We start from the raw sequence: 13,055 nt of genomic DNA on the forward strand, positions 1-13,055 counted from the left end.
TATGTGTCTCTGCTGACTATTGAAAACCACCAATAGAAAAAAAAAAAGAACCCTAGTTTTACCACTACTGGGTTTTGGCTTTGTTTGAATTTGAGTTTTGTGGTGTTTTTTGGTTGGGTTTTTGTGTTTGTTTGTTGTCTGCTTTTTTTTTTTTTTAATGGGTTGTATTCGAAGCAAAGTAGCTTGAAAATGACAGACACTAAGTAGCCCAAACCATTTGAAATCACACATGGTTAAAGACACTTCTGCTTTGCAATTTGCTTAGCAAAAAATGAGTCTGAACTATTTTTCCAGTGCATCTTTGTTAATGTGAAAAAGCTGCCACAGAAAAAGTGAAAAGCCATACAAATGCCTTCATTGCTTTATTTATAAGACTTTTTCTAAATCGTTCCATTTGTGAATATATGAGGCAAGTCAGTAAATCATGGTCATGTTTCTCCACAAATATCACACTGCAATTGAACTGTATATGTAATGATCTCAGCACAGGTTCCAGGGAGTGAGAAAAGCTCTTGGGAGAGCTTTTCTCTTGCTTTTAACCTAAGTCCTACACATACTTTGCTCCTTCCGAATTGCCTGACAATTTATGGGAAAAGTCATTCTCTGAGACTTTAATATGTTCCAGAATGGGCCAGCCTTGGGAAAAAATGTAATGGGTACAATGAGAATAGAAGGAAAGACTTGGGAGGTTTTCATTTGTAGTATATTCCACTCAGTTTCTACAGACTTAAAGGGGAATGTGGCCTCTATTGTTGCTTTACATTTCCTTTTGCTTCCCTCCTGGATTAACTTCCCTAGTAGCATAGAAAGGCACAACTCTAAAAGATTCAAGGTCAGGGAATTATGTGCTGATCTTTGTTCATTATGCAAATTTCTTCTGATGGGAAGATATGATCCAGGCGATAATCAGTGGTTTTTTCCCTCTTAAGCCAAGTCTATAGGGCACATCTGAGACATTAGGATGGTTCCAGGCACAGTTCATCACTAATGTGAATGTGCATAATTTAAAAATTTAATCCTTCTGAGGTGCACTCTGTAGCACAAAGAAACAGAATCAGTATCCATAATGTATGGCCTTTATATATTCATATATTCATTTCAAGATAGTTACACATCGAGTAGCTTAAGCAAGACTTAAATATGCAACAGTATTTCTAGGTATGGGGGCAAATAAAAAATAGAATAACATAGGCCTTGGAAAAAGTTATGCTTATTGAGATGATTATAATTCACATCCTTTGAGGTACCGATTAGAAACACAGGAAGTGGTAAAACACCCAAAATCTCACAACCTTTTGTTTCCTGCACTCAACTACCGAACAACAGCTTGGTCACAAACAGCAGGTCACGAAATCAGGCTCTGAAAGTCATCCCCGTCAACCCAAACTGATCCCAATCCGACAATGGTGCTACACCTTTTGGATTTTGTGGGCAGCACACAGCACGAGGGAGCCAGGCCAATATTTTCTGCTGGCCCTTCAGCGCACCACTGACCCTGGCGACAAGAGCAGCAGAGGATTTTACTCCTCATGACGCCTTTGCATTTTACTTCAGAAGCCTACAGCTAAAACTGAATGAGAACCATTTTAACGCCCCGCATAAAACGAAGAGGCAGCGCCGAGACGCTGTCAATAAAGAAGTGTGACGGCCACAAACAAAAGCGGATGGTGCGCATCTCCGCCGTCCCTGAGACACGGGCACTGCTAGGTAGTTATTCCGCTCTCACAAAGTTGTCACCCACAGGAGCGGCGGCTCCTGACGCCCTGCCCAGCCCAGCCCTGCCCAGCCCTGTCCTGTCCTGCCCTGCCGAGCTCGCCGGCGTCCCGGCCGCCTCCGCGACAGCATCCCTGGCACTGCCCCGCCCGGGATCTGCGGGGGCCTGTCCGCGGCGGGGCGGCGGCTGTCGGCCGGCCACAGGGGTGACCCCCCACTGCAGCTTTTCTTCCACGAACCCCCGCGTACCTCCTCAGCTCCCCGCACCGGGACCCGCTGCACCGGGACCCGCTGCACTGGGTCACCGCGGTCCCTCGCCTCCCCCGCCGCCAGCGCCGCTGCCAGCCGCGCCCCCCCGCTCCGGCCCCGGCCCGGCCCCCGGGCTGCCCGCCGAGCCCGGCTCCGCTCCGCCGGCAGCCCAGGCGCGGGGGCGGCGGTGGCATCCGCGGCCGGGAGCGGGGCTGGGCGCCGGGAGCAGCGGGGCAGCGCACGCAGCCGCAGGGAAGCGCCGCCGGGAGCCACGGCGGGACCGGCAGCCCGCCCGCCGCCAGGCTCGGCGCGGAGGATCGGCACATCCCCGTTCCGCCGGGGGCGGCTCTGCCAACCCCCCCCGCCGCTTCTCCGCCTCCCTCCCACCCTCCTCCCCTCCCTCCTTCCTTCCCTCCCCGCCCCTCCGGAGCGACATCCCTGCGAGTTTGCCTGGCTGCCCGCGCCCGTCGCTGGGCACTCGCCGCCGCATCTCCCTCTCCATCAACTCCTGGGAGCCGCCGGCGAAGGGCAGGGACCAGAAGTTGCGGCCAGCCCGGGTGGAAAAGTAGAGGCAAGAGCGGAAGAGGCCGGAACCGAGCGCAGCCCGGCCCAGCCGAGCGGAGCCGGCACGGCGGCCGCCACCCGCAGCCCCCAGCCGGGGCCGGCCCCGCGCCCCGGGCCGCGCCGGCCGGGACAGAGCGACGCAGCCCCGCGGAGCCGGCGCGGACCCGCCGCGGTAAGACGGGGCCGGGCTCGGGGGCGGCGGGCGGCGGGGGCGGCGGCCCCGCGGTCCTCGCCGAAACTTGTCCAAGTTGTGCGGGCCCGGCGCGGGCTGGGGCGCGGCGGTGGCGGGCGCCCTCTGGCGGGCGCGGAGCGGGCGGCTCGGCGCGGCTCCCGGGTTGGTGCCGGCTGCCGGGTTTCCTGCTTCCCGCCGCCCTTCCGCCCGCAGAGCCGCTCGCGGGGTGAAAACACGCCTGTGCTCTTACTGTAATTCGAGATGAATTGAGTTTCGGTGGCGTTTGTCAGATTTAGTTCCGTGAGTAGCTCCTGGTAGCGTAACAGGAAAATATTCCCTGAGACCTCATGTTCACGCTGGAAATGGTGAAATAAAGTGAGCTGGAGTAGGTAATCTGAATTGCTCTTTTGCCAAGGGTAAATTTTGTGGAACTTTGAAAATGCTCCTTCTTTTATTTCTTGATTTCCTTAAAAGAAAAGGTGAATTAATTGTTCTTTCCTCTAAACTTAGCAGCCGTTTGTTAACCAAAGTACTTTAAATGTGTTCTGACATCCACACAGCTTCAGAGAACTTTTGTTTCTGTTTCCACAGAAAGAGCCTACATGTGAAGTGAAAGGAAACCCCGAAACTGCTCTTCTAACAAGAAAGTATTGGCTTTCTGCCTCTTTCACGTTTTCCTTTTGCATCGTAATGGAAAGAGCAGGATTTTTTGAATCATCGAGGCCAAATTTGGGCATTCCTAGCTGAAGAAAAGATTAAAAAAGACTTGAAAATATGTCAATATGACTCTTAATTCAGGTGCATCTTTCACAAACAGAGAGGAATAGTGGTTAAAATCACCGCAGCTTCATCAAAAGGATCTAATGGAGGATCTATGTTGATTTTTTATATTATTGTTTTCCTTCCCATCCCTCCATGAATCCCAAAAGAGAAAGATGGAAAGAGTGTGTAAGGAAATTGAAAAAAGGCAACAACTGAAGACAGTAACTTCAATTTTGGAATCTAGTTTCCAAGTGTTGTATATTCCCTATTTTATCAAATATAATACATTGTTTGGAATAAATGATATCATTTTGTGATCAGTGGAGTTTTTGTCAGCTTTAAAAGTGGAATTTGGCCCGATTTAAAGCTTTTTAAAAAAGCAAGCATATTTCTCCATTTCCCTTTTTAGGTCATACTTTTCAAGTTACCAAGAGATAGTGTTTCAGTCTGTTACTGTGCAGTCGATCTGTGCTTTATATGCTTATCGTAGAGATTTTACTTTTTCACTGATTTTTGTGCTTATGCTTGTAGTGTTGTATTTGAGAAAAGTGTGAACAGACAAGGCACCTGAGATTTAATTTTTCAAGAGCCTTGTCATTTCAATGTTGTGTCTCAGATTACAAGTAGTCTGAGCCTTTGTTGTAATGCATAGGATACAATAAGTCTTTTCTCTTAAAAATATGCCTTAAGATACTATTTTTTTTAACAAACTGGATGAAAGTTTGATATCTGAACACTGTTTTGTGAAGAAATGTATGTCTGGGGAAGAGGAGCTGCCTAATGGATCATGGCTCTGATGTTCACGGGGCATACTCTGTTTCTAGCATTAATGGTGTTTGATGTCTTCACTTTTGAAGAATCTGTAAGCAATTACTCTGATTGGATGACTTTCATAGAAAATGTAGATCAATATGAAAAGCAGCAACTTGAAGGCCTTAGTACCGAGCAGAAGCTGAAAGGAACAGTTCTTCACCCAAGCTTGTATTTCGACCCTCAGGATGTTCAGGCACTGAGGCAAAAGGCTCACACAAGCCATTTGCATCTCTTCAGAGCCATCAGAAGTGCAGTGATGGTTATGCTTTCCAACCCTTTGTACTACCTACCTCCACCCAAGCACATTGATTTTGCAGCCAAGTGGAATGAGATTTATGGTAACAACCTGCCCCCTCTAGCGTTCTACTGTTTGCTGTGCCCCGAAGATAAAGCTGCGTTTGATTTTGCTCTAGAGTACATGGATAGGATGGCTGGCTACAAAAACTGGTTGGTTGAGAATGCTCCTGGAGATGAGGTGCCACTCGGTCACTCCCTAACAGGATTTGCCACGGCTTTTGACTTCTTGTATAATTCACTGGGAAACGAGAGAAGGCAAAAATACCTGGAGAAGATATGGTCCGTAAGCGAGGAGATGTATGAATACTCCAAGGTTCGTTCCTGGGGAAAGCAGCTTCTCCATAATCACCAAGCAACCAATATGCTCGCTTTGCTTATTGGGGCTTTAGTTGCCGGAGTGGACAGAGGATCTCAGGCGAATATTTGGAAACACACTGTTGTTGATGTGATGGAGAAAACAATGTTTCTCCTCAATCACATTGTAGATGGGTCTCTGGATGAGGGAGTGGCTTACGGGAGTTACACGGCCAAGTCAGTAACCCAGTATGTTTTCCTGGCCCAACGCCACTTCGGTATTAACAACTTGGAGAATAACTGGCTGAAAATGCACTTTTGGTTTTACTATGCCACCCTACTACCAGGCTTCCAGAGGACTGTGGGTGTTGCAGATTCTAATTACAACTGGTTTTATGGTCCTGAGAGCCAACTGGTTTTCTTGGATAAGTTCATCATGAAGAACGGAGCTGGTAACTGGCTGGCACAGCAGATTAGAAAACACAGACCCAAGGATGGGCCAATGGTGCCATCCACTGCCCAGAGGTGGAGTACATTGCATACAGAATTTATATGGTATGCTGCTGAAATCACTCCTCAGCCACCTCCTGACTATGGTACTGCTAAAATGCACGTGTTTCCTAACTGGGGAGTTGTTACTTATGGGGCTGGATTGCCAAACAGTCAGACAAACACTTTTGTATCCTTCAAGTCTGGGAAACTTGGTGGGCGTGCTGTCTATGATATTGTTCACTTTCAACCCTACAGATGGATTGATGGGTGGAGAAGTTTCAATCCGGGGCATGAACATCCCGATCAGAATTCCTTCACTTTTGCTCCCAATGGACAGGTGTTTGTGTCTGAGGCTCTTTATGGACCTAAACTCAGCCACCTGAACAATGTCTTGGTGTTTGCTCCATCTCCTACAAGCCAGTGCAACCAGCCTTGGGAAGGGCAGCTTGGTGAGTGCGCCCAGTGGCTGAAGTGGATTGGTGACGAGGTTGGAGACTCAACTGGAGAAGTTGTAACAGCCTCCCAGGCTGGTGACATGATGTTTGTGAGTGGTGAGGCAGTATCTGCTTACACGTCAGCAATGAAACTGAAAAGTGTGTATCGCGTTTTGCTGCTCTTAAATTCTCAGACATTGTTAGTAGTTGACCATATCGAGAAGGAGGAAGACTCTCCTGTTAATTCAGTCAGTGCCTTTTTTCATAACCTTGACATTGATTTTAAATACATACCCTATAAGTTTAAGAACAAGTACAATGGAGCTATGATGGATGTGTGGGATGCCCACTACAAGATGTTTTGGTTTGATCATCGTGGGAGTAGTCCTGTTGCTAGGATACAGGAGGCTGAACAAGCTGCTGAATTCAAAAAGCGATGGACTCAGTTTGTAAATGTTACCTTTCCGATGAAAAACGTGCTTACAAGGATTGTTTACCTTTTCTATGGGCCGTATGTCAATGTTTCTAACTGTAGACTCATGGATAATGCAAAATCTGGGTTTCAGATTTCGCTCAGTGTCAACAACACTGAAAATACCATCTCTGTTGTGACTGAGTATCAGAATATAAAAGCAAGGTTTGATTACTTGGGATTTGGTGGTTTTGCTAAAGTAGTTCATGAGAATAAAGTGACCAAGTTTGGTCTTGGTACTGAATCTGTGAAAAAAGATAGAAAAAATAATAGGGTAGTTTTCCCATTTGGATTCAAAGTGAACATAATTGCAGGGTTGATTTTGGGTGTCAGTTTGATCATACTGGCTTTTCAGTGGCGGTTTTACATATCCTTCGGCAAAATGTTGCGTTGGATCCTGATACTGGTTGTTACACTGTGGCTTATTGAATTGGTGGACGTGTGGAGCATGTGTACTCAGCCCATCTGTGCAAAGTGGAGCGTTGACGTGACAAGGCTAGAACATGATAAAGGCAATAAAGCCAAACCATTAGAAGGAAACCCTGTCGTTTTGCCAGATGTTATCATTACTTCACTTCCCACTTCTGGTGCAGAAATTTTAAAACAGCTGTTTTTCAACACCAGTGACTTCTTATACATCAGGATACCTACACCCTCTCTTGAAATTCCTGAGACTGAATTTGAAATTGATTCCTTTGTAGATCCATGTGAATGGAAGGTTTCTGATGTCCAGAATGGTAATTTTCGTCTTATCCAAGGGTGGCTCCAGTCTCTAGTTCAAGACACGAAGTTGCATTTACAAAACATTCATTTGTATGAATCTAGCAGAAGTAAAGTTGCTCAGCATTCTGCATTAAGCAAAGACAAAAAGAAAAGGTCCAAAAAAAGAGAATCCCTGTTAGAGCAAAGAAGCAGGGCAAGAGGAAGTCAAGAAAAAGATGCTGAATATATTAGGGAACTGAGAAGACACCTTATCTATTATCCTAATGCACGACCTGTGCTTAGCTTAACCAGTGGGAGCTGGACATTAAAGCTTCCCTTCTTTCAGGAAATCTTAGGACCATCAATGAGAGCGTTATATGTAGTGAGGGACCCACGGGCATGGGTCTATTCAATGTTGTACAAAAATAAGCCAAGCCTTTACTCCTTGAAAAATATTCCACAACGCTTGGCTGCAATGTTTAAAGGGGAGAATGGTAAAGAAAAATGTAGTTTAAATGAAGGCTATGCCTCTGAGTTTGAATCACTAAGAAAAGAAGTTTCAAATTCTAATTCAAATGCTATTTCTCTGTTGTCTTATTTATGGCTAGCAAACACAGCAGCAGCCATGAGGATAAACAGGGACTTGCTGCCAACAAATTATCGGCTGGTCAAGTTTGAAGATATTGTGACCTTTCCTCAGAAGACAGCAGAAACAATTTTTGCCTTTCTTGGTGTTCCTCTTCCTCCTGCTAGTTTAAACCAAATATTATTTGCCACCTCCACCAGTCTTTTCTATCTTCCTTATGAAGGGGAAATTTCACCGAGTAGCATTCATGCCTGGAAACAAAACATGCCCCATAAAGAGATTAGACAGATTGAAGATATCTGTTGTTCACTGATGGACCACTTAGGATACCCAAAGTTTATAGAATAAATGCTGCTGGTCAGCAGAAATTTGCACTAATGATCTAGTACTCCCAATTTGTGGATAAATATTAGATAAGTTTGTTTATTCTTGTAAAATGTGTACAGTCTGCTACTTTCAGAGAGATTATTTTAAGTAAAATGTAACTGTTTTTGAAACTGTGGAAGAGTTTTTTTGGTTTGTTTTGATTTTGTTTGCTTTAAAAAGATATTGTAACTATTTTTGTGGCCTTTCGAAAAAAGCTGTGTGAACCTTTGCAGAAGCACCAGCTGGGGCCTCTATAGCTCAGGGGATTAGTGATAGAACAGAGAGCGTTTCACCTCCAAATGGTTAATTCCAGAAAGTATTTACCATCTATATGGTATATGATTGTATATGATGGTTTATATGAAATTATACTTGTCAGACTGGTCCTGTTCCCAATGGTCATTATTGGCCCCCTTGGACAAGTTTACTGAGGCATTTGTTGATGTCTCACTGGTCTCTATGGTGGTACAAAATAAACATTAGCTGAGATTTAGGGCTGTTCAGCATCCCCTTAGTGGGAGGAAGCAGAACATTTAAGTAAATCTAGTTTCTTATTTACAATTTGAGCAGACAGGTCCCGGACTGGAATGGACTCAGATATTAAATCTCATTCTAGGATATGATTCCTGCAGGTCAGAAATGTTGTACTTAAATTTGTGTTTGATGTTTCAAAAAAAAGAAATATTAATTCTCTGTTCCTGACAATGTGGTACCCTTTGTGAGCCTGATGTGAATTATATGCAGGAAAAGAAATGGGATGGAATCTAAGAAACTAGCAAGATCCCTCAAATGAGTGGTTAAATTGGTGTAGTTTTTAACCCGCCTCAACCTAATTTTGAATGTTGTTAACATATTGACTTCTTGAATTCTTTTATTCTATACCTCTTAGAGGTTCTGCAAGGATACTCTCTTGAGTGAGACTCTTCCATCCTTCTTTGTCGTAACACATTTCTCTGCTGATTTTTGTGCATAATTACCCTGGGACCAGTGCAGCTATGTGATGCCATTGGCAATGGCTTATTGTTGATGTCTGCATAAAATGCAATCTGAGATTTAGAAGACCTGAAATAAATCTCTAGCCCTGTGTTGCCGTGGGATGTTTTGCTTGTCTGTATAATGAATTTCTGAAGGACAGCTATTGCTAACCTCAGGTCTTCCATCAGAGAGGGGAGAGATCTGAAAATCACCTGACCCTCAGCCACCTCACATTTGAGTGATGTTTCCCTGCAGCAAACTATTTCCAAAGTTATCTGGCTAGTGTTTCTTTAACATGATGCTGTGATATGATATTTGTTTGAAGACAGATAGGCCTGATAGGATAGTTGCATCTTTGTCACAGCTTATTTTTTTCTTGAATCACACTCTTTGTTTGCGCATGCCCTTTAAGAAAAAAATTCCCATTTCCCAGTTTAACTTGCTCAGCATTCTCTGGAAATGCATGCATATTGTAAATGTCTGCAGATGTGTATATCAGAATCACAAAGAGACATCTATTTCCTTGACCATCTGTTTTTTATTGTAAGTGGAATTGTGTTGAAATATGCTTCAATTGGTTTGTGGGAGCTGGAATCAGAGCTTATTAAATTAAAATATGTGTGTAATTGTTATTTATTTGGGTGGTAAGCATTGGACAACGTCAAAAGTGCAGTGAGTTTCTTCATAGAAATTACAGATACCCTTGCTGAATTTTCATATAAAGGAGTTCTTCTTTTTTCTTCCAATCTTACCATTATGTCCCTGTCTTACCCAGCTGTTCTGTTCCTCCCATATGTAGATTTTATATCTTTGAGATATCTCATTGCAACCTAGATCAAAGTACCTCTTTCTCAGACAGTCATTAGTATGGCAAAACAGGCCTCTGCCATGATAAAGCTATTGATAATTTGTGGTCTTACTCACAGTAAATTACCTGTCATTTACTAGCAGTAGCTGTATTTTCCCCTTCAAACCTGTATTTCAACTTTGGCTCGGTGGAGTGCCATGTTAAAAGAAATATTAAACAAGTTAATATACATTGACATTTTAGTGAAACTTTTGTTTCCAACTATCATTCTCTCAAATTGCCTTCTCTCTGCAGCATTTTTTGATTGTATGTTGAAAGGAAGTATTGATGTCTGTACAGTTGGTAGTCGACAGAATAAATTTCAGTATTTACTTTCTATTTCCAGGATTTACAGTCTAGAATCAGAACAAATAAAAAGACTTTTCTCTGACAGAAGTTTAAGGGCAGCTGAAGGTAAGATTTTGTGGTTATACAGAGTTGTTTTTAAAATTCTCTTCTGTTACTAGCATTCAGAACAAGAATGGTCACTACACAGACACAAACATTGACCTCCCCTTTCTCCATATAGTGCTGTTTAAGACTATCAATAAACTTTGACAATTGTTTGAACTTTTTGAAAAGAATGTCTGTTTAGGTACATTGTATTGAAAAGTGTTCTGACACTTTCATTTATACGTTCATAAATACACTCATGAAAACTTAGTCTCAGTACTTTATCTTCTTTTCTTCCTTTCCCTCCCTCTGTTAAATGCTGATAACTATTTGTACTGTATTGCAGTTTGAACTGTCCAATTATGACACAGCTAAGATTCTAATGTATTTTTTAAAAAGGCAAGTTTTATTTAGATGCTTATCTCTAAATCATATTTGGAAGCATAAGAAAAGTAAATACCAAGTAAAACATTTCAGTTGTTTACTTCGTAAGTAAGTGACACTGGCCTTGGGGAGATGCACATAGGTCTTTGCATTCAGAGTTCTATCAAATAGGAGAAATCTGTAGTCTCTGAGCTCATCTAAATGCCTCTAGTGCTCCCAGAAGGCTTTTTCCAAGAGCAATGTCTGTGGAGCTGATCCTCAGTATGATGGTCAGGCTGGTTCCTTCACCCTTTTTCCATGCAGCTGGCATTCAGTCCTCATCAGATTTATGCTTGAACTTGCCAGATCCAGAGTTTAATTTCTGCACAAGATCCTCAGTTATGTAAAATATATGGCACAACTCATTTGACAGTGTAATGCTATTCTGTTAGTGCTAGAATGCAATCAAATAAAAATTGCTTTTCAGATTTTATAAAGTTACTGTTAACTGATTTGTAAAGCCTCACTTATGGATCGGATTTTTTTTGAAACTGTAAAAATGGTTTCATTTGCTGTTGAAACAAAATGCTATAACTGGTAGAAAATTCCTGTCTGTACTGCAGTCAATTGCTAGCATTAGAGACACTATTTATTTGATGAATGTAAACATACATTAACTGGAACATAATGCTGCATTTCCTGAAAACATTTGAAGTGCACAGTTCAAGATAAAGGATGAAAACATGTTATCAATATTTCTCTAAGTTGCAAAAATGATCCCTTTTGCAAGTGGCCCATATGTTGGGTTCCATATGTTAGAATGTTTTGTAATTAGAAGCTGTGATACTTGTTTAGGTGACTTAGTAATTTATAAAAATAGTTTCTTTTTATTTACATATAAATTTTCAGGGCATAAGCTTTCATTTCTTTTTCTGTGCTCCTTTAATAGAGTTGGTTCAGACTAAAACCTGATTTGCTTAAATCTCATGAGGAATGGGCTGTTTTCCAAGGGAAGAGTCTGTCTGGAGACTCAAATACCATATCTCAGTGTGGAGTGTGGACCATGAATTATGGATCAAATCTGTAAATTGTGAGCTGTTGAGAACCATAAGTTGGACCATGAGTGGCATGATGCCTTGGTGACCGCAATGAATGTTGCTCCCTTGCTTTCAACAGGAACAAAATACTGTCATCCACTGTCATAAAATGATTATCAACTAGTTAGCCTGAATTTTCCAGAACAGAAGAAATGGAAGGAAATAAATACCTTAAATGATTATTAAAGATTATTCTTCTTGATATTTGGTGACAAAAAGGAAGGGTATTCTAATAATTTAAAAAATAGAAATTGCTCTGTAACTCTAATCAAAGCCTGTAGGCTGCCTGATAAATTTATAAGCCCATGAAAGGAGAAACAAGCAAACAGATATTAAAAATAATCTACAAAGCACAATTTTCAAATGTCAGACTCCGATTTTCTTTAGTGAGGAAACATTTGCTGGTGTGTGATCAACACTATTCTCGTAAGGGATGTGAATGGATAATCTCATGCTGTCTCTGAAAATACTTAATAATGGGAAAGTGCTGTTTCGTGTTGCTGAAATGATGCTGTTTCAAATTAAACTATACATCTTTTGAGCAGGCAATGTGCTGAGAGTTATTTGTGATGGAGGAGAACAAAGACAGTCTGATCTCATTCACGCAGAATAATTTCTGAAAGCTAATTTATGGTGGTATAAATTCAACACTGTGTTTACTGCTTTTACTGAGAAAGGTATTGTGGAGTTTTAAGAACATGATCTGAATTAATCTATGTCACATTAGGTAGTTTAACTTTCACATCTAAATAAGGAGTCTTGTCACCCTAGAACCAATGGAAAATGAGTGTCGCCCTCCAAGGTAAATCAGACATTGCTGCTATATTTTTAAATACTCAAAAGCCAGGATTAGTGAAACCCTTAATTTGGATGCCCACTGACAGGCCTCAGATGAAGTAGGGTGAATTTGGATTTAAATGTGTATGGTCTTACATTTAAGTAGATATCTGTGTCTGAGCAATTCCAGTGTATACACTGTCCTAACAAAATTTTCTGAAACATCCTGCATAAAATAAACCTATTGTTAGTAAAACAATGTGTTTGTGTTATACTCTTTTTTCTTCTATATTATTTTGCCACTTCAGATATCACAAAACTTTGTGATGTGGTCAAGCGTATGTATTTAAAATTTTAAAATCCTGCTATTCTTGTTTGTTTGGAATACAGAGACCATTGTTATCTTTCAGAAGGTATGGGTAGCCAGACCTGATTCTGTCTGCCTTCGAAAGCACAGTAAGTACATTTGGTATTAAGTGAAAGACCACAAAATAGCTATATACCTAGAACATAAAAGGTGATTTATCACCCGGATTTTGGGAACTAGACAGCTGGTGCAATCTTTGAATTTGAAGTCTCTTAGTCTATAAATGCTACTTGCAAATTGTGTATTTAGAGTAGTCCTCTTCTAGTTCCTGAACTAGACACAGGAGTTTTTTCAGAGACAGATATTTGGCCTGGAAACCA

General features: G+C 42.2%; 1 protein-coding gene across 1 annotated transcript; it reads left to right on the top strand.

The window, feature by feature from the left end:
• The first annotated feature begins 2,370 nt into the window (after window positions 1-2,370).
• Window positions 2,371-12,711, top strand: DSEL (dermatan sulfate epimerase like). The gene is made up of 2 exons (XM_030230941.2): window positions 2,371-2,698; window positions 3,290-12,711. The coding sequence occupies exon 2, from the start codon at window positions 4,248-4,250 to the stop codon at window positions 7,896-7,898; it is 3,651 nt and encodes a 1,216-aa protein (XP_030086801.2). The 5' UTR covers window positions 2,371-2,698; window positions 3,290-4,247; the 3' UTR covers window positions 7,899-12,711.
• Window positions 12,712-13,055: the final 344 nt, after the last annotated feature.

The sequence above is a fragment of the Serinus canaria genome, chromosome 2 (assembly GCF_022539315.1).
Source record: "Serinus canaria isolate serCan28SL12 chromosome 2, serCan2020, whole genome shotgun sequence".
In the NCBI taxonomy this organism is placed as follows: domain Eukaryota; kingdom Metazoa; phylum Chordata; class Aves; order Passeriformes; family Fringillidae; genus Serinus; species Serinus canaria.

Excerpts from the sequence above, each read along its gene's own strand:
- DSEL (XM_030230941.2), top strand. The coding sequence starts at position 4,248 with ATGGCTCTGATGTTCACGGGGCATACTCTGTTTCTAGCATTAATGGTG.